This window comes from Phodopus roborovskii, unplaced genomic scaffold (genome assembly GCF_943737965.1).
Source record: "Phodopus roborovskii unplaced genomic scaffold, PHOROB, whole genome shotgun sequence".
Taxonomy (NCBI): domain Eukaryota; kingdom Metazoa; phylum Chordata; class Mammalia; order Rodentia; family Cricetidae; genus Phodopus; species Phodopus roborovskii.
In genome coordinates, this window is record NW_026125554.1 from 6,072,788 (window position 1) to 6,093,652 (window position 20,865).

Below are 20,865 nucleotides of genomic sequence, written 5' to 3' on the forward strand. Positions count from 1 at the left end.
GTGAGTCAGTGAAGGTATAACAAGGGATGGGAAGCATATCCAGGAATAGAGGGTATGGCAGCAGAAGCAGGAACCTGAGAGATCACAGCTCACCCACAAACTTCAAGCAGAGAGAGTGAATTGGAAATAGGGTGAAGCTAAGTCCTCTCAAAGTCCCCCTCCCCTGGCAGTGACATACTTCCTCCAGCAAGACTTCAGCTCCTGAACCTCTCCAAATAACACTATCAACTGGATAGTGTCCAGATGCCTGAGCCTATGGGGACCATTCATATCCAAACTACCACATTCCACCCCCTGGCCCCCACAGGCTTATGGCCATATCACAATGCAAAATGCATTTATCTCCAGCCAGAGTTTTATATATTAACAATTTCCTGGTCTAAATGTCATCATTTCTTATAACCATGACTTTCTGTTTAGATGTGGATGAGTGTTCCAGTAACTCAACTCTTTGTGGTCCTACCTTGATTTGCATCAACACCCTGGGGTCCTACAACTGCTCCTGCCCATCTGGATTCTCTTTGTCAATTTCCCAGGTCCCTGGTCATCCAGCAGATAGGAAGTGTACAGGTAATCTCCTCAGCTATGTGGAGGACTTGTCAATGGGTGTCAAACAAATCCCAAACATAGTGGCATAATTATAGCAATGGATATTTGTTCTTGCTAACAATGGGCTAGTTTTTCTGTTTACTTAGTGTCCTGAGAGCATATGCCTACAGTGGCTGATAGATCTCAATAGTTAGTCTCTGGATAGGCACTCTACTGAGACACCAATTTCTACAGTGATACTTGGGCTTCCTTGTAGCACGACTTCTGTTTTCAAAATAAGGTGTGATTCCAAGAGGAAGAATGCATAATAAGCCAGGTGTTTGAGAGTCTGGGCTTGTGGATCTCAGAAAACCAGTAACACTTTATCCTGTTGGTTACAGTCAAGAACCAAACTAGAATCAAAAGGGTAAAAACTCTGTGTGTCATTTGGTTAGTTTTGGTTGTCAACTGAACACAATCTAGAATTGTCTTGGAAGAGTCTCAGTGAGGAGTCATAGGTTCTAGTTTCATTCTATTGCTGTGACAAACATCAGGACCAAAAGCAACTCAGGGAGGGAAGGATTTATTTGGCTTATACTTCCAGGAAATTTATCACCCAGGAAAGTCAGGGCAGGAACTTATATCAGCAACCTGGAGGCAAGAACCATGGAAGAATGCTACTTGCTAGGTCACTTTCATGTTTTTCCACAGGTTCATGCTTAGACAGCCTTTTTTTTACATAACTGAGAACTGTTGTAATTTAAGAAAAGCAGCTCTCCAGAGAAAAATGCCCTGCAACATGGTAACAGGGTTCAAGCAGAGGTTTTTTTTTTTTTTTTTTTTTTTTTTTTTTTTTTTAAATTATGGAAGGGTATCATACAAAGGGGAAAGAGGAGGGGGAGACCATCCTCTGGAGACAGGAGTGGCAGGAGAGAGGAGAGAGGGAAGAAGGGGAAAGGAAAGAGGGGAAGAAAGAGAAAGGAAGAGAGAGAGGAACAGAAAGAGGGAGAAAAAGAGAGAGGGGAATGGGAGGTGAGCAGGGAACATAGTGAATGTGCACAGGTGGTGCTCTTAGTGGCTGCAGCTGAGGGCATATCCTGTCAGAACCTCAAGGACAAGCCAGTACAGATGCCTGAATACTAACACCTGCCCAGAGAAAAGTGCCACTCATAGTGGACTTGGTTCTATCAATTAAGACGATGAGGGCAAGTCCGCACAGACATGTCTACAGAACAATCGAATGAAGACAATTAAGTAAAGATTTCCTTTTAGGTGTTTCTAAGCTGTGTGGAGTTGGGATAATGCTAACTACAACAGCATGTCTGTGGAGGGCTGCCATGACTATGCTAATTGATGTGAGGTGATCCTCCTGCCATGGGTGGTATCATTCCCCAGGCTAAGTCCTGGTCTACACCAGAGTGGAGAAGTGAACATTTATGCTTTCAGCTCTTTTTGTTCTTGATGGTGGATGTGACTGCCTTGATTTTTTTCTGCAATGATGAAATGATAAACCTAACAATGCACTTTCTCCCATAAATTTCTTAATTTCTTTTCTTTTTTCAGGGTACTTTATTACAGTAATTGGTGAAAATGCAAGGACAGGGAGCCGTGTGTGTGTGTGTGTGTGTGTGTGTGTGTGTGTGTGTGTGTGTGTGTGTGTGTGTGTATGTGTTCAGGAAATAGAGGGGCACAGTGTGGTGTATCCACCATACAATGGAGCCCAGTGTACATTTTTAGTCTTCATGAGGGAAATGCTTATTTTTATTGACTTAAAAACATTCTATTTCTCATGACTTGATGATATTGTTATAAGAAACACAACAGAAGTGAGAAAAGTTAAAGAGAGCTTAGAGTTAAATTAATTTGGCCTTAATGGTTCCCATGAAGCCATTCAGAATCTCTATTAAGACCAAAGGAAGATGTGAGCAGATAAGACCATTTCTGTCAGTGTGAAAAATGTCTGAGAAAAGCAGCTTTGGGAAGAAGGATTTACTTTAATTAATGCTAAATAGCTAGGTCATTGGCCAACAGTTTTATTTTCTTTTTATCTTTCTTGTTTCTTTTTCTTTTCTTTTTTGCTGTTTGTGTCTCTATGTGTATGTTCATGTGTCTGTTTGAGCACATGTGTCCATGCAGCACATGCATTTATATATAAGTAGGTGTCATTCTCTAGGGTCATCCACCTTGTTTGTTTGAAGTCTCCCACTGAGCCTGGAGCTCTATACTATGATGTGTGAGATGATCAGCTTTAATTGTCAACTTGAACAAGCTAGGAGAAAAGCCCCAATGAAGGATTGTCTATATTACATTGGCCCATGGGCATGTCTATGGGAGATGGTCTTGTTTACATAGGAATTGATATGGAAAGACTCGGCCCACTGTGGGTGGCACCATTCCTTAGGCTGAGGGTTCTGAATTGTATGTAGTAAAAGTCAGCAACATACATTCACTCTCTGCTTTTGACTGTGGATAGGACCATCTGCTTCAAGTTCCTTCCTTGACTTCTCCACAATGATGGCTGCAAGCTGGAGTTGTGAGCTAAAGTTAAACCCTTTCTTCCCTAAACTGCTTTTTGCCAGGGTATTTTATCACAGCAATAGAAGTGGAACCAGGGGAACTGGCTGTTGGGGTCAAACTGAGGTCCTTATATTTGTACTGCAAGCTCTTTACCCACTGAGCCATTGCTCCCTCATACTCATTCTCCACTGTGCAGATATTGATGAGTGTGATACCACATGTCCTTCCAACTCATCATGTACTAACACTCCTGGGAGCTACTTCTGCACTTGCCACCCTGGCTTTGCATCGAGCAATGGACATGTGAATTTCACAGACCCGGAAGTGTCATGTGAAGGTGAGGAGAGGGTTTCCCAGATGGCCCGGGATATGGACTTCTCCTGTTCTCTGAATTTCTTTATATGTTTTATTTTTATTGCAGATATTGATGAATGCATCCAAGATCCATTACCTTGTGGACAAAATTCTGTCTGCAGCAATGTCCCAGGTTCCTACATCTGCAGCTGCCTTCCCAGCTTCCAACCAGAATCAGAAGGCTCCCAGGCACACGGCAACTTCAGCTGCAAAAGTAATGTTTTGGTGCTTTGGCATAGGGAAATGAGCCTTGGTTTGCTCATAAAACCTTTTTTTTTTCTTTTCCAATAACTGGGTTCATTGCTTATTTTCATTTCACCCATGCAGTATTTTCCTACCTATTCACTCCTTTATGGATTCATTGGTACACTCAATAGTAAGTTACTGAGTGGATTTTGGATCAACTACATTTTTTTGAGACAGTTTTTTGTAGTTCAGGTTAGCCTTAAACTCACTGGTGACCTAGAACTCCATTCTTCATTCCTCTATCTACCAAGTTCTGGCATCATAGGTATGCAGGACCACATGCAGTTTGAAATATAAACTTGAAAGGGTGGAGATCACATTGGCCCTGGTTATAGCATGTGCAAAGGCCCTTGGGTTCATACAGAGTGGATAGCTTTAGATGGAAACTGAAACCATGAGCAGAGTGCAGGCTCTCTGGTGCTTCAGTGTCTTGTGAAAGCATTTAGTTTTTTCTCTCAGGAACAACAAAAGGTTAAAAAATTTTAAGGAATAGATATTAAAAGGTCTCTGGCCAGGTTACAGCACTGAGCATGCACATGGATCAGTGGGGGAGCTCATGAGCCCTGAGAGGCAGTTGTTAGATGCCCAGGACCAGTTTTCTTTAAGGATGTGTCCCAGTGTTACTTTTCTGGTGCCTTGATGAAATACCATGACCAAGGCTATTTTTAGAAGAAAGAGTTTATTTGGGCTTATGGATCCAGAGTGTTAGAGTCCACAATGGTGGAGAATGACTGAGGAAGACATGTTACCTTCTAACTTCCACATGCATGGGCATACATGATATACATGCATGAAAATGTTCACACACTGGTACGCCACCACCACACAAACTAATATTCAGAACACAATGTGTGTAGCCTGAATGGTTACAACAAAGCACAGGGGTGAGGATGTCATCAATGCCATTCTGTCCCCACATGCTCCTTCCCTATTTCATTTTTTCTGTTTCCTACTCACAAAGAACCATCTAGAAATAAGTAATCACTATAACCTCTTCATTCCCACTATTCATTATGGTCTTAGTTCAAGGTGTAATTCATTATGGTGGGGAAGTCGAGACAGCAGGTCACGTCACATCCTCAGTTAGAAACAGAGTTATGCATGCTGCTGATGTTGATTTTCTGTGCCATTCAGCTCTACTGTATAAGGAATGGTCCCACCCACAATTAAGATGTGTCTTCCCTCACCAATTAACCTAGTGAAGATGGTCTGCCACAGGCTTGCTCAGAGGCCAACCTCCTAGGTGATGCTAGGTTCAACGGAAATGATAATTGACACAGAATGGTTACTGTGGCATTGGGTATCAAACTCTCATCATGTCCTGACTTGTTCCCTTTAAACCTGTGCCACACTCTTGGAGCTTCTTAACCTGCAGTGTAGCTGCAGTTTGGTTCTAGTCACTGCTATGTGCTACGGCTGAGGTTGGATGTTAGGCACAGAGGTTACAGCATCAGCTTTGCCTTGAAGTCACACCTTACTGTTTTCTGTGATTTTTCTTCTTCCCAGAAATCCCATTCAAGTGTAAGGAAGACTTGATATCCAACAGCAAGCAGATACAACAATGCCAAGCAGGGAAAGCCAGGGATATTGACTATGTAAGTTTTATAATATCAATTTTCTTTATTCTTGAGAATTTATGCATGTATGCCATAAAATATGATGATAATCACCCTGACCTTTTCTTTTTTTATTTTTTATTTTTTTATATATAATTTTTTATTTAATTTTATATAACAAAGTCCAATTAAATGAAAACAAAGATTTATACACAATATTTGGGAATTTGGGCGTCATTCTTTCCAAACTACTTCCTGCTGGTAAGGGGCGCTGTCTTGGGGGATTTGAAGAAGATTCAGATATCCTAGCCGTAGTCTGTAGGGCTGTTTTGTCCAGCTGTTTGGAATGTAGGATCAGCTTGTACTCTGTTTCAGGCAGTCTGGTGTGATCAAACCACATTAGTCTGGAAGGAATCCACATCTTTTCATTTTCTGTGGAAACAAAAATAGAAATACTTTTCCCCAGTAACTTGTTCTTCAACTTAAATTTTGGAGTCAAAGCGTTTTTTTTTTTTTTTTTTTTTTTTTTAAATTTATTATTTTACATGTTGATCCCAGTTCCCTCTCCCTCCCTCCCTCCCCTCCAGTCTTTCCTCCCTCCTTCCCTCCCTTTTACCCTCTCTGCCCTCTCACATGCACTCTAAACACCCTCCCCTCCCCAACAATACCATATGTAGGGGAATGCCATCCAGTTGGGGTCATGTAGATCTGACAGGTCCTGTGAAGTAGGGACTAGGGCTTCTCTCCTATCTCTAGAATGAGGCAGTTATCCCTCCATGGAGGATATGTTTGCAAAGTCCTTCTGTGCACCAGGGATACATCCTGGCTCCACTGTCTGAGGTCTCTTAGACTGCTCAGACCTTCTGGCTGAGACCCATATTCAGGGGGGTCCGAGTCAGTCCCCTGCTGGCTTCCCAGCTATCAGTCTAGTGGCCCTTAGCTCCTCCTTGTTCAGGTAAGCTGTCTCTATGTACTTCTACCGCATGGTCTTGTCCTCTCCATCTGCTTCTGGGTTCTAGTTCGACTCAGTGTTTATGTATGGGTGTTTGCTCCTATTTTCAACAGGCATTAGTTGAGGGCTCCATGGAGAAGTTAGTTGTTGATCTCACTCTCCGGGAAGGGCATTTATGATAGCCTTTCCACGGAAGCTGAGATTGTTAGTTGGGAGCAGTCTTGTAGTTCCCTCGACCTTTCTTTGTGTTCAACTTTATCTTCAAACCAATATTGGCTCCCTCTTTTATGTTCTCTCTCTCTGTCTCCCTCTCTCTCTCTCTCTCTCTCTCTCTCTCTTTCCTATTTTCCATTCCTAACCAGGCTCAATCCTCCTGGTCGCACATGCCTTCCTCTCCTCCCCCTCATTTTCTCCTACTTCTCTCTCCATTCGCTGTCCTCCCCCACTTTACCTGAGCTCTGGGGGACTTGTCCCTTCCCAGTTCTGTGAGGGACTTTATATGAATCTCTTAGAATACACCTTGTATCCTATTTCCTCTGGTGATGTGAATTATAGGCTGGTGATCATTTGATCTAGTTCTAAAATCCATATATGAGTGAGTACATACTGTGTTTCTCTTTTTGTGACTGGGTTACCTCATTCAGGATGGTTTCTTCAAGTGCCATCCACTTGCCTGAGAATTTCAAGATACCATTATTTTTTTCTGCAGAGTAGTATTCCATTGTGTAGATGTGCCACATCTTCATTAACCATTCTTTAATTGAGGGGCATCTAGGTTGCTTCCAGGTTCTTGCTATTACAAATAGTGCTGCTATGAACATAGTTGAACAGATGTCTTTGTTGCATTGATGTGAATCCTTTGGGTATATGCCTAAGAGGGGGATTGCCGGGTCCTGTGGTAAACTAATTCCCATTTTCCTGAGGAACTGCCATACTGATCTCCAAAATGGCTGTATGAGTTTGCACTCCCACCAGCAGTGGAGGAGTGTTCCACTTTCTCCATATCCTCTCCAACATAAGTCATCACCCTAATTTTAGCCATTCTGGCAGGGGTAAGATGGTATCTCAAAGTTGTTTTGATTTGCATTTCCCTGATAGCTAAGGATGTGGAGCATTTTCTTAAGTGTCTTTCATCCTTTTTGATTTCCTCCATTGAGAATTCTTTCTTCAGTTCTGTACCCCATTTTTTAATAGGGTTATTTGGTGTTTTGTTGACTAGTTTCTTGAGTTCTTTGTATATTTTGGAGATCAGCCCTTCGTCGGATATAGGATTAGTGAAAATCTTTTCCCAGTCAGTGGGCTGCCGTTTGGTCTTGTCAACTGTGTCCTTTGCCTTACAGAAGCTTCTAAGTTTGAAGAAGTCTCATTTATTAATTGTGACCTTTTCTTTTTTATATAATTTTTTTATTTAAGTTTGAAACAAGATTGTTTTACATGTAAAACCCAGTTCCCTCACCCTCCCATTCTCCCCTGTCCCTCCCACCACCCCCATCCCATCCCCTTTCTGCTTCCCAAGGAGGGTGAGGCCTTCCATGCGGTGTCTTCAAAGTCTGTCATATCATTTGGAGCAGGGTCCAGGCCATCCACCGTGTGTCTAGGCTGAGGGAGTGTCTATGTGGAATGGGCTCCCAAAGGACATTCATATACTGGAGATAATAAATACTGATCCACAGGTAATCTGGGTTGGTCCTATGCTGGTTTTCCAGCTATCAGACTAGAGTCCATGAACTCCCCCTTGTTCAGGCCAGCAGTTTCTGTGGGTTTCTCCAGCCTGGTCTTGACCCCTTTGCTCATCTCTTCTCCCTGTCTACAACTGGATTCCAGGAGTTTGGCTCAGTGTTGAGCTGTGAGTGTGTCTGCTTCTGTTTCCATCAGCTACTGGATGAAGGCTCTAGGATGGCATATGAGGTAGTCATCAAATTTCATTATCTGGGAAGGGCATTTAAGGTAGCCTCTCCACTGTTGCTTAGATTATTAGTTGGTGTCATCCTTGTACATCTCTGAACATTTTCCTAGTGCCAGATTTCTCTTAAAACCTATAATGTCTCCCTCTATTATGGTATCTCTTTTCTTGCTTTCTTCTATTCTTTCTCTGACTCAATCTTCCTGCTCCCTCATGCCCACCTCTCCCCTCCTCTTCTTCCTAACTCCCTCTCCCCTAGCCCCATGCTCCCAATTTGCTCAGGAGATCTTGTTCCTTTCCCCTTCTCCAGGGGGCCATGTATGTCTCTCTTTTGGTCCTCTTTGTTTCCTAGCTTTTCTGGTGGTGTGGATTGTAGGCTGCTAACCCTTTGCTCTATGTCTAAAAGCCATATATGAGTGAATACATACTGTGTTTGTATTTTTGTGATTGGGTTACCTCACTCAGGATGGTTTCTTCTAGTTCCATGCCATTTGCCTGCAAATTTCAAGATTCCATTGTTTTTTTTTCCACTGCTTGTATTCCATTGTGTAAATGTACCACATTTTCTCCATTCATTCTTCAGTTGAGGGGCATTTAGGTTGCTTCCAGGTTCTAGCTATTACAAATAATGCTGCTTTAAACATAGTTTAACAGATGTCCTTGTTGTATGTATGTGCATCTTTTGGGTATATGCCTAAGAGTGGAATTATTGAATCTTGAGGTAGACTGATTCCCATTTTCTTGAGGAACCCATACTGATTTCCAAAGTGGCTGTATGAGTTTGCACTCCCACTGGCAGTGGAGGAGTGCACCCCTTTCTCCACATCCTCTCTAGCATAAACTGTCTTTGGTGTTTTTGATTTTAGCCATTCTGACAGGAGTAAGATGGTATCTCAGAGTTGTTTTGATTCACATTTCCCTGATGGCTAAGAATGTTGAGCACTTTCTTAAGTGTCTTTTGGCCATTTTAGAGTCTTTCATTGAGAATTCTCTATTTAGTTCTATACCCCACTTTTTCATAGGGTTATTTGGTGTTTTGTGACTAGCTTCTTGAGTTCTTTGTATATCTTGGAGATCAGCCCTCTGTCAAAAGTGGGGTTGGTGAAGATATTTTCCCATTCTGTGGGCTGCCGTTTTGTCTTGTCATCTGTGTCCTTTGCCTTACAGAAGGTCCTCAGCTTCAGGAGGTCCCATTTATTAATTGTCAATCTCACTGTCTGTGCTACTGGTGTTATGTTCAAGAAGCCGTCTCCTATACCAATTTGTTCAAGGGTACCTCCAACTTTCTTTTCTAAGATGTTCAGTGTACCTGAATTTATGTTGAGGTCTTTAATCCATTGGACTCAAGTTTTGTGCATGGCGATAGATATGGGTCTATCTGCAGTCTTCTACAAGTTAGCATCCAATTATACCTGCACCATTTGTTGAAGATGCTTTCTTTTTTCCATTGTATAATTTTAGCTTCTTTGACAAAAATCAGATGTTTACAGGTGTGTGGGTTAATATCAGGGTTTTCAATTTGATTCCATTGTTTTTCCTGTCTATTTTTGTGCCAATACCAAGATGTTTTCAGCTCTATAATAGATCTTCAAGTCAGGGATGGTGATGCCTCTGGAAGTTCCTTTATTTTACAGGGTTGTTTTGGCTATCCTGGGTCTTTTGTTTTTCCATATAAAGTTGAGTATTGTTCTTTGATGGTCTGTGAAGAATTGTGCTGTCACCCCCAACTTTTCCATGATGGCCAACCTCTCAACCTAGCTCTCTTCCAATTTCATGTCCTGCTTTTCTCTGATGACCCACTATATTCATTCACTGGTGCCCATACATGCATGTGTGTGGGGCATCTGCTGGAGCATGGAACACCACCAAATGCCACACCCCTAAGAAAGAATGATCTTTCTTCTCCCAAAAGCTCTCACTGCCAAGAGCTCTTCATTCTATGCCTAGAATTTTGGCTGGCTTGGTCTGTTGCAGATGCCCACAGCTGCTATGTGCTCCTGTGTCTTTGTCTTGTCATGCCTAGAAGACAGCATATCATTGCTTTCCCCCCCCATCCTTCTTCTGTAATTCTTTTTCCACTTCTTGGTGCACTATGTTCCCCGAGCCTTGGGGTGTGTGTGTGTGTGTGTGTGTGTGTGTGTGTGTGTGTGTGTGTGTGTGTGCACCAGGCATTGATACAGATGTCCTGTTTGGGGCTGGGTACATATTCTTATTGAATATGTAAGCATTGTTGAGTATCCTTCATTCTTGATATTTTCCAAGAAGCCACTTAGGTTAGATATTGCTTCATCAATCTTAACAAAATAAATGCAATAGTGAAATAACAAAACCCGTAGTGGATGTATTGTTTTTAAAAGTAGAAACTACTTCTTTCTTCATACAAGTCTCCTTTTCTGTGGCCCAAAATAGCTGCTCCAGCTCCTGCCATCAGATCTGTATTTTAGGTAGTGGAGAGAGCACAAGAAAAAGTTAAAGTTACCTTCCTCTTTAAGAATATTGCTTAGACATTCAATGGCATGGATGAGATAAAGATGCCCTTTCCCTCCATCCTTTGTCACTTGTGGCAAGTGAGAAAGATGGTCCCAGGGTTATGAGAGTGGGAGAACTAGCCCTGGCCCACTCCAGCTTCAACATACAGGAGAGCGGGTCTTGTATCCCACCTGGGCAGCACACTAGAGTTGTTGTTGGGGGCTAAAGTGAACTAGCCCTGAGGGCATGGGTGGGGAGAGCAGACCCTGCGCCCTACTCATCTTATTTCCTACAGCAATAAGCTGAATTTTTCCTGGACAAAGAAGTAGAGCTGGCCCTGGATGAGAGTGTGAGGGACCCAGATATGAGGACCCAAGAGCAGGATAACTGGCTCCACTCCTTGCTGAAGGCTGCACTGGGCAAGCTAGCCTTAGTAGGAGAGCTCACCTGGGTAGTGATGGTGAGGGAAAGCTAGTAGGCTGACCAACCCAGCTACTACCCAGGATGAGAACCAGGGCTATGAGTTGGCTTATCCCAATATCCACTAATGCTATGAACTGTTGGATCATGTTAAGGGGATGAACTTATAAATCCAAAACTGCAGGATTCGGGTCCTGTCATGACACAAGACAGCAACAGGATATCCAAGAGGAGCCCTAGTGAGAGCTCCTTATTGGTGGTGTAGCAGAAGCCAGAGGTCTTGAGACAGACCAATGACTTAAGACAATGAACACTTGCAAGTAAAGATGAATGGACTAAAGGATAAATTGTGTGACTCAATGGGCCACACTACAGCTTTTACCACACATTCTTTTTGTTGTTGTTTTACTTTCTTTGGTTTTTGGTATTTGACTTTGATTTGGGGTGAAGCTTTAAGCACAGAGGCAGATGTGAGGAGATGGGGAGATAAGTAGGATCAGAATGTATGATGAGAAATTCACAAACAATCAATAGAAGTTAAAGAAAGAGTATAGCTTAGAAAAGAAGGTTGGGGCTGGAAGTTGTGCTGACTTGACTTGGGAGGTGGTGCTTTTGATGTGTCAATCTTCACTACTAAGGATGGAAATTTTGAAGTCAAATCAACAGCTGGAGACAACCACTTGGGTGGAAAGGAATCTGATAACTCAATAGTCAACCATTTTATTGCTGAGTTTAAGCAAAAATAGAAGAAGGACATCAGTGAGAACAAGAGAGTTATTGCCTGTGAACAGATTAAATGTCCCCTCTCCTCCAGGGCCCAGGCTGGTATTGAGACTGATTCTCTCTATGAGGGAATTAACTTCTATACTTCCATTACCTATTATCAATTTGAAGGATTAAGTGTTGTCCTATTCCATGGAAAACCCTTTCTTTTCCAAGTTGCTTTTTGTCAAAGTATTTTATCTGAGCAACAGAAGTGAAATAACTCTTCATACTGACAAGTATATTGGGGCTGTCTCAACATGGGTATACAGTGTGCTCTGATCAAATCAGCTCAGTTTAGAACTTCTTGCCCTTTGTTTGTAGCTGGAGTCTTCATCTCTTCTGGTTACTCATGAACTATATACCAGGCCATTGTGAACTGTGGTTTCTCTGCTGGACAAGGTGTGCCAAAACTCTCCTGAGTGAATGGGCCTGTTATTCACCAACCTTCTCAACATCCCTTAAATGAAAACTTGATGGGATGAGTGTTTCACTGAGGAATTTGAAGCACTCATATTTTGAGCTTTATTGATCAATTTGTAGACTTCTTAATTCAGAACAGACTGGCCAGTACTCATATATGCTTTTTCTCCTGTGACACAGGCCTCCTTCTGCACACTCGTGAACACCACCTTCAGCATCCTGGATAACACCTGTGGAAACAAGAGTGCCCCAGTGTCCCTGCAGGTAATGGCAGCACCTTCTTCATCTGTGTCTGTCTCTTCCCACCACTCTGAGCATGTGCATTCATGGCCGTGTGAATGTGTGTATGGGTACATGTGTATGTGGGTGCATGCATGACTGTGTGAATGTGTGTGGGTACATGTGCCTGCATACATGTGTGTCTGTGTGCAAGGATGATTGCATGCATCTGTATATGTGTGTGTGTGTGTGCATGTGCGTGTGCGTGTGCGTGTGTGTGTGTGTGTGTGTGTGTGTAGGCCAGGCATTAACCTCAGATATTGTCTTCAGCATCTTAGCATGTCTTCACCTTTTAGTTATTTTTGTTAGCATAAAATATGATGGGTTTTCTCCTGAAATTTTCTGGGATGTATGTTATTATTCTTTGTTTGTATTCCTGCTCCTTCCTGTCTTGTACCCATCTCCTCACCCCATTCAATTCCCTTTGGTTGATCTTCTGATTTAAAAAACTATCAAGTTCTTTATTTTGATATTATATTATTTGTTTCAAAATAGAGTATTTTATTTGTTCTTTGGCAATTTCATATTTATAAACCACGATTTCACACATGTAAACTGTTACACCTAGCCTGTTATACCCCATAAGGAAGGAGAGAGGCAATGCTTATGAGTTTCAAAGATTTTAATAATTCACTACATAGGTGGATTATTGATAGATCAGGGCTGCAGGACAAGGACTCAGGAGCCTTGTTTCTCCTGACAGCCCCAAATAGGGGCAGAAGTGGGGCTTATAAACATAAAATTGACATTTGTTTGCAAGTTTCTGTCACAATTTTCAGCATTTAGAGATTAGGGGCTTCCTTGAATGTTCCATCATTGTCAATGGATACAATGTAAATCTTTAAGTCCACCCAATTGGATTCATTTCTTTTTCCTGTTGCTGGGAACAGTCATAAAGTTTCTAAAGAGTTAATGATACATAACAACCACTTCTATAGTTTAGGGAGGAGATTGATCAGCCATTGGAAAGTTCTTAGCTCCCCTAGGACTTGGGGACCTGAACTTTATTTCACCCTGCAGGTAAAATGGAGTCTGAAGTCAAAATGACAGTACTTAGGCCAAGGTACTTATGCCCACTCCTTTCATAAAACATGATCATATTTCACCCATCTTGCCCTTCCCACTGCCATCTTTCCCTCCCCTCAGACACCATAAACATGTCCCCTTCATATATTATCCCTTTAAAAATAATTTACAGAGTTTAAATTAGTGCAGTCTACTGGAATATTAACTGATCATGGACGTGATCTGCATGCATGCACAGGCACTGTGAGCTGCAGGTGTCCACAGGTACTGTGAGCTGCAGGTGTACACAGGTACTGTGAGCTGCAGGTGTCTACAGGCACTGTGAACTGCAGATGAGCACAGGCACTGTGAGCTGCAGGTGTGCAAGGCACTGTGAGCTGCAGGTGTACACAGCCACTGTGAGCTCACGCATTAACAGCTGCCAGGGTCTGCAGGCACAGACAGCTGCTGTGAGCTCATGTGTTAACACTGGATTGTGTCTGAGGCAGCCTTTTACTGCACCTTCCCCACCTTCCATCTATACCTTCTTCCTGCCTCCTCTTCCATGATGCTCCCCGGGCTGGGGGAGGATGAGATTGATGCCATATTTAGGACTGAGCATATGGCAGTCACTTATTTTCAGCATTTTGACTGGTTAAAATGTACCATTTCTCATTATTGTATTCACTTAAGCTCTTTCATATTTAGTTTAGAGTAGCTACTCTGTTATTCAGATGGCCTTTCAGTGGGATATCTTATCATTTTCACCTAGATGGCTCAGTAACCCTTCCAGATCCACAGGGGTACACTGCTGCTTCCAAATTCTTTTGTTATTATTTCAGTTATTTCCTGAGATTATAATATGGTTTCCTCCTTCCCTCACCTCCACCCAAACCCTCACAATACTCCTCCTTGCTGTCTTTCCAAATTCATGGCCTCTATTTTCAGTATTGGTTGTTACAAGCTACATTAAATGTTACATTAACACTATATTAAATGTTGTTACATGTTACATATATATACATATATACATACATACACACACACACATATTCTAAAATACATAAGTATTTATGGCTGGGCTTAAACATTCCTAATGGGTCCCCTGAAGTCTAGAAACAGAACTGAGCAGATGCCACTTTTGGCTCTTTTTGTTTATGAGACAGGGTCTTGCTGTCGCCCAGGCTGGCCTCTAACTGGCTGTGTAGTCCAGGGCCCACTAGCTCCTGACTTCTGAGTCCTGTATTTTCAGAACTGTGTCACCATACTCAGAAGCTTCATTCTCCTTCTGCCTCATCTACAACTTCATCTCCCAGTGCTAGAGATGGCATAGGCTACTTTGTCAACTAGAGATGGGAGGGGGATGAGCAGGAGGAGGAGATGGAAGAGGAATGAGAGGAGGAACAGGAGAAGAAGGGGAGGAGGAAGAAGCAGGAGAAGGAGGGGAGGAGCAGAGGGATGAGCAGGAAGAGGAAGAAGGAGGAGGAGCATGACAGGGAGGAGCTGGGGGAGAAAAGGAGAAGGGGGAAGAGAAGGAGAAGAGGAGGAATAGAAGGAGCAACAAGAGGAGGAACCTGGGGAGGAGGAGACGTGGGGAGGGAAGCAGGAGAAGGAGAGGAAGGAGCTTGGGGAAGAGCAGAAGGAGAAAGGGGAGGAGGAGAGGGGGAGTGGGAGGGGTGAAAACATTAGGAAATGTTTTTTTTTCCCTTGCAGAATGCAGCTAGGAGCATTTCCCTGGTGCTGGAGCAAGCACCCCAGTGGGCTGAGTTCAGCAGAGAGGAGTCATCTGCCCTGGGCACCATCTTGCTGGAGACTGTGGAAAGCACCATGCTAGCTACCCTTCTGACACCCTCAGGGAACATCAGCCAGACCATTTCGACGGAGTACCTAGGTAATGCATATCCTTGAGGGCAAGGCTAATTTTTAGGGCTAACATAGTTGGATTTTCATGACTGTCAATGAACATTCAAAACCTCCAACTTACAGCCAAATAATATTAGTCACAGTCACAATTTCTCAATCACTTGGCCAAGATCAGACATGACACCAAGAGTGTGTCATTAATTAATTCATTAACCATTAGTGGGTTGTCTACTATATGATTATTATTTTCTTGTTTAGCTATTTCCAGTTTTCCCTTCCAAGATGATGGTTGGATTGTACTTCTTGGTGTGTCATTAGGAAGGGATTTGTGATAATGTCAGGTCATCATCATCCTAGAACATTCTTTCCCTTTCCCTTACTGACAGAGCATCTTTGCACCTCAGCTACTCCACCTGCTTGTGTCTTAGAGTTAAGACAATGAAGAACGGGGTGCAAATCCATTCATGAAGGGCACAAAACATTATTGAGAAACATGTGCTATTTTTAATCCTGGAAGACTTGGGGGATGTTTGTTGCTGCAGCATGGATCATCCTTCCCTCACTGATGCATGCTTGATTGCTGACCACTTGGGGATATTGAGTGCCACTGAATTTTGTATGCACTTCCCACTCCAGCTAGTAATTCTTGTATCAGTCAGTAACATGGATATTGGAGGTTTTCTCTTAATCACTGCTCTGACCCAGGCATAAGAATGTGGGTAGCATTTTATCAGCGTTAGGAATTTAGACATCTGAAATGTGATATAGACACAATGTTTTCAAGAAAAATCTCGCAGACTGAGGAAATTAAGGAGAACTAGGCTATTTTATGTAGTGCAGGCAGGAACTATACCAGGGCAGTGTGCTGATGAATTGTAATATACTGAGAGATGCCTGAGAGACTGGTAAAGCATGCTCCTTGGCATATCTGCCAGGGCATCCCTAGAGGTGCCTTGGTTTGTGGCATGGTGGTGGATGGGAAAGGCCCACTTTTGAGTGAGGGTGGGGCTGTAGAGCAGCCAACTTTGCCCACTGGGTCAAATAGAAGGAAGTGTCAGCTTGCAGGTACAGGCTTTCTTGATCTCTTCCTTTACTTCCTGGCTGTGACCCTTTGAAGCCAATGCCTCATGCTTTAAACTGGTTCTCTCAGAAATTTGTGGCATGACTAACACAGGATGGACCTCGGGGATGACAGCAATATATGTGTAGGAAATACAATTTATTCATCTCACTCTGTAGCCTTAGCTGGCCTCAAACTCATTGAGAGCTGTATGCTTCAGCCTCCTGCATACTGGGATTAAAGACACACACCACCACACCTTGCAAGAAGAACAATTTCCAAAGTAGCCGATGATTGAATGGAGCAGTGAAGATCCCAGTGTGACTGAAGTAGAGTGGACCATGGTGGTTCTGTGTGAGAGAGGCTCACAGAAAAAGAAGGGAGAAAGCACTGAAGGTTTTGTTGAAGTGAGATGTCTTGGCAGTACTGGATAATTTTGGGGGCAGGAATGGCATTTATTTCACTCTGGTGATGGTATTGACTTTTGACACTGTTTGTGTCAGTCAGCTTTCTGTTACTGCAACAAATTCTTGAGGCAAATCAACTTTTAAAATGGAAAGGTCTGATTATTGCAAGTATTTTCAGAGGTTTCAACCATGGTTGATTGGGCTCTATTGCTTTAGGTCTGTAGCACATTATGGCAGGAGTGTGGATTGAAGAGCATCTCACAGTGTGTGTGTGTGTGTGTGTGTGTGTGTGTGAGAGAGAGAGAGAGAGAGAGAGAGAGAGAGAGAGAGAGAGAGAGAGAGAGAGCAAGAACAGTAGTCTTTCAAATGAATGCCATCAATGACCTAACTTTGTCCCAGGCTCACAGCCTAAGCTTTCTACCACTTATCATTGGTGTCACACAGGGGGAGCCAAGCATTCAATATAAAAATTCTTAGTGGGAAATTCTACATTCAAACTAGTGATAGATTTTAAACTCTATTGCTTTCTGATGCATTCCCTTAAGGTACAATGCCTCTTAACCATGTAGTCATGTGTGTGCTGGTTTAAAAATGTGTATGTGCATGCATGTGTAGGTTAGAAGACACACTAGGTTTTAGTTTCTCTCAGGTGTCAACCACCTGTTTCTTTGCAGCAGGGTCTCTCCTTGCCCTGAAACTCACTCCATGGCTTAAGATGGCCAGTAAGCCCCGGTGCTGGGATTTTAAGTGTGTACCACCATTCCTGGATTTCTCTTATTTGAGGCTTCTGGGAATGGAGCCAATGTCAACCTGCTTGTGAGGTGAGCATTTTGCCTACTGAGCTATGGCCCCAGATGGCAAAGCTCCCTTCTGAAGCTACAGCAAAGCTTCTCACTGTTTTGTGATAAGTTCTGTAAAGTGCATACTAATTGTTCTGTAATTTTAATATTTAAGCTCACTGAGCCAGCTGTGGAGGTGGGACAATCCCCTTTTCAGACTGAAACATGTTTGTCATAGAGTACCCTTCAGTACCCCTTGTCCAGGGATAGGCTGGTCCCCAAACTCTTTGAGAAGGGGAAATGAGAATTGAAAGGAAAAAAAATAGCTCGAGTGAAAATACCATGCCTTTAGAACAGAAAGAGTTACTGCTTCAGTGTCTCAAATATGGTTGGGGTGAAGCATCCCCAGGCACCTTCCAAGGCAGAAGACTCAGTTACAGTTCAGTCCGTGATATAAAGATGTCTGTGGTGGGAACAGCTGAGAAACACCTGACCCAGGAGATGTTCTCCACAGTACTCAGTGCTGTTGAGGACTGCAGCTGACTACTTAGTTCTCAGGCCTGCTGGTGTGGAAGTGTCCAATCTGGTTTCTACTGTCTCTGCTGTTTGTGTTACTATTTATGATTGCTTGCTTGCTGTGCACTTAAGTGCACTGACTCAAAGCCCAAATAACAGTTATGGTGGATTGCCCTTCATATGTAACACTTTCCATGACCCATTAGGACTCGAATTTCCCTACAATGAACTGGTTTGCCATTATTCTTTTTGCTTTCAACTACAGATTTATATATTTCCTTTTCAAAGATATGCTTTTTATTGGTTTTTTAAAATTATGTGTCTCTCTGTGTGTCTATTTGTGGTTATATGCACGTGCATGCAGGGCATTGGATCCCCTGGAAGTACAGTTGGTTGTGAGCCACCTGACATGGGTTCTGGGAACTGAACTTGGGTCCCCTGCAAGAGGAGCAAGTGCTCCTAACCATTGATCCAGGCTGTTGGCCCCTGTGCATCTTTCTTGGACAGAAGTAAAATTTAAGACATATGCTTTCAGTGTGTCTTAACAAAACACTCCCTTTTCCTTTTAGACATTGAAAGCAAAGTTATCACTGAAGACTGCAGTGCGGGGAATGTGTCCTTTAACTTGAAAGCTAGAGGTGATGAAATGAATGTTGGCTGTTCCATCATCAAGGAATCAGAATCCACAGGTACAGAGCCACCCTGAGCACCAAGGTAGTGGAGCACTCAGTCCACCAGCTTTGCCAATCACCTGCAGTCCCGCGAGGCAGTTTTGGGTGGTAGAGAACTGATGAGAGTAGGGGCGTGGACAACCAATGCACTCAGAGTTGGGGTGTTTAACATTAAGAGCAGGACATGGAGCATGGTGCAGTCACCATCCAGTGGGGTGTGGCCACCAGCCACACAATTGAGCTCTTGAATTGTGATGGGCCTCTGCCTGGCTCATTCTATTGTGAGGCTTTCTACTGTGTTCTAAAATTTGATTTGTTGAGCTTCTCATTTCTACAATTTCAGTTTGATGGTGTCAGTATTTCTATCGTTTACGGAACATGTCTCTTGTAACCAGTTTGTCTTTCTTTTTTTATCCAGCTTTTTTTGTATCTTTTTTTGGATTAATTGAGTTTATCTGTGTCCTCTTTGATTTTTGTTAAATATTGTTTTAAATTTAGTTTTATTATTTTATTTATTGTTTGAGAATTTTGCATATACATACAATGTATTTTGATAAAAAACTCTCCCATCATTTTCTCCTCTCCAATCCCTTCCCTGCTTTCCATCTTTCCCCTTCTCAACTGTGTGTTTTTTTAAATACACAAGTTTACTTCATGCTTCCTGTTAAGTGCAAGGGTGTAGGTTTATCTGCAAAGATGGATAGCTTCTCATAGCACACATCTATGAAGACAATGGCTCTCCAGTAGCCACCAACTGCCAGCAGATGGCTCTATGCATGGGATGCACAAGGTAGAGTCTGTGGGTTGGAATCTCTTCCTCTTCTCTTGTCATTTCTTCTTCTCCCTTTCTCTCCTCCCCCTCCCCCTCTTGCTTTTCTGACTTAAGGTATGCACTGGTTCGTTTTAACTGCTAACTAGTCACAACTTAAAACCATCTGGGAAGAAGAGTGTTAGTGAGGGACTGAGTGAGGATGGACCATGTCTGTGTCTGCAGGGGGCTGGGAGGAGTCTGTCTTACACTAGCTGATGTGGGAAGACCCAGCCCAAGCTGAATAGTGCAGAGAGCAAGTAGGTAAAATGTGCACACTCTCTTTGCTCTTGACTGTGGATTTCATGTGACTAGCTGTTTGAATACCTGCTCTGACAAGTTTTAAAGAATAGTGAGCTTATTAACACAACAGTGAGTATATTAAATTACACAGAGAAACAGACAGACAGAGACACAGAGAAAACCTTTTAGGCATCTTTTACATATCTATCTATCTATCTATCTATCTATCTATCTATCTATCTATTATTTGTGACTATGCACATGCATACACAGGTACCAAAGCACAAAAATGGCAGTTGAAGGACAACTTTTGGGGGTCTAGTTCAGTTCCCTTCTTCACTAGTGTGGACTGCGTGGAACTCAGGTTTTCAGGTTTGGTGGCAAATACGTTCCTCTGATGAGACATCTCTCCAGCTTCAGGCGTCTTTACAACGGCAGTTTATGTGATTCTGTGGCTCCTAAATTACATTGCTCAATGGTGTTATTTGCAAATAGTTTATTGTGTATGGCACTACTTAGCAAGCATGAGGCCTTACACACACAGCAAGCTCTTCACTGCTGAGCACCCAAGCTTTACAAGATTTACAGATGAGGCAAAGCTAAAGCAGAATTCTACCAGAAATTCAAGGAAGAGCTAATACCAATACTCCTCAAATTGTTCCACACAATAGAAACAGAAGGTTCATTACTAAACCCTTTTTATGAGGCAATAATTACCTTGGTACCCAAGCCACATGAAGGCATAACTAAGAAACAGAATTACAGATCAATATCCCTCATGAACATTGATGCAAAAATACTCAATAAAATACTGGCAAATCTATCCAAGAAAACATCAGAGAAATCATCCACCATGACCAAGTAGGCTACATCCCAGGGATGCAGAGATGGTTCAACAAACAAAAATCTATCAATGTGATACACAATATAAACAAACTGAAAAAGAAAAACCACATGATCATCTTACTAGATGCTGAAAAAGCCTTTAACACAATCCAACACCCTTTCATGATACAGGTCTAGGAGCGATCAGGGATAACAGGAACATACCTAAACATAATGAAAACAATATACAGTGAACCAATAGCCAACATCAAACTGAAT

The 20,865-nt window shown here is 42.6% G+C and overlaps 1 protein-coding gene across 1 annotated transcript in view; it reads left to right on the forward strand.

Annotated features, from left to right (window-relative positions):
• The window catches only part of Adgre1 (adhesion G protein-coupled receptor E1), a gene marked incomplete at its 3' end in the record, with an annotated part of 102,134 nt that overhangs the window by 55,266 nt on the left and 26,003 nt on the right, over window positions 1-20,865 (forward strand). The window contains exons 7-13 of the mRNA XM_051177241.1: window positions 421-570; window positions 3,242-3,382; window positions 3,467-3,613; window positions 5,152-5,240; window positions 12,311-12,394; window positions 15,128-15,305; window positions 18,609-18,728. Coding sequence (XP_051033198.1) covers window positions 421-570; window positions 3,242-3,382; window positions 3,467-3,613; window positions 5,152-5,240; window positions 12,311-12,394; window positions 15,128-15,305; window positions 18,609-18,728 — 909 coding nt within the window. The remainder of the gene's footprint in view (window positions 1-420; window positions 571-3,241; window positions 3,383-3,466; window positions 3,614-5,151; window positions 5,241-12,310; window positions 12,395-15,127; window positions 15,306-18,608; window positions 18,729-20,865) is intronic.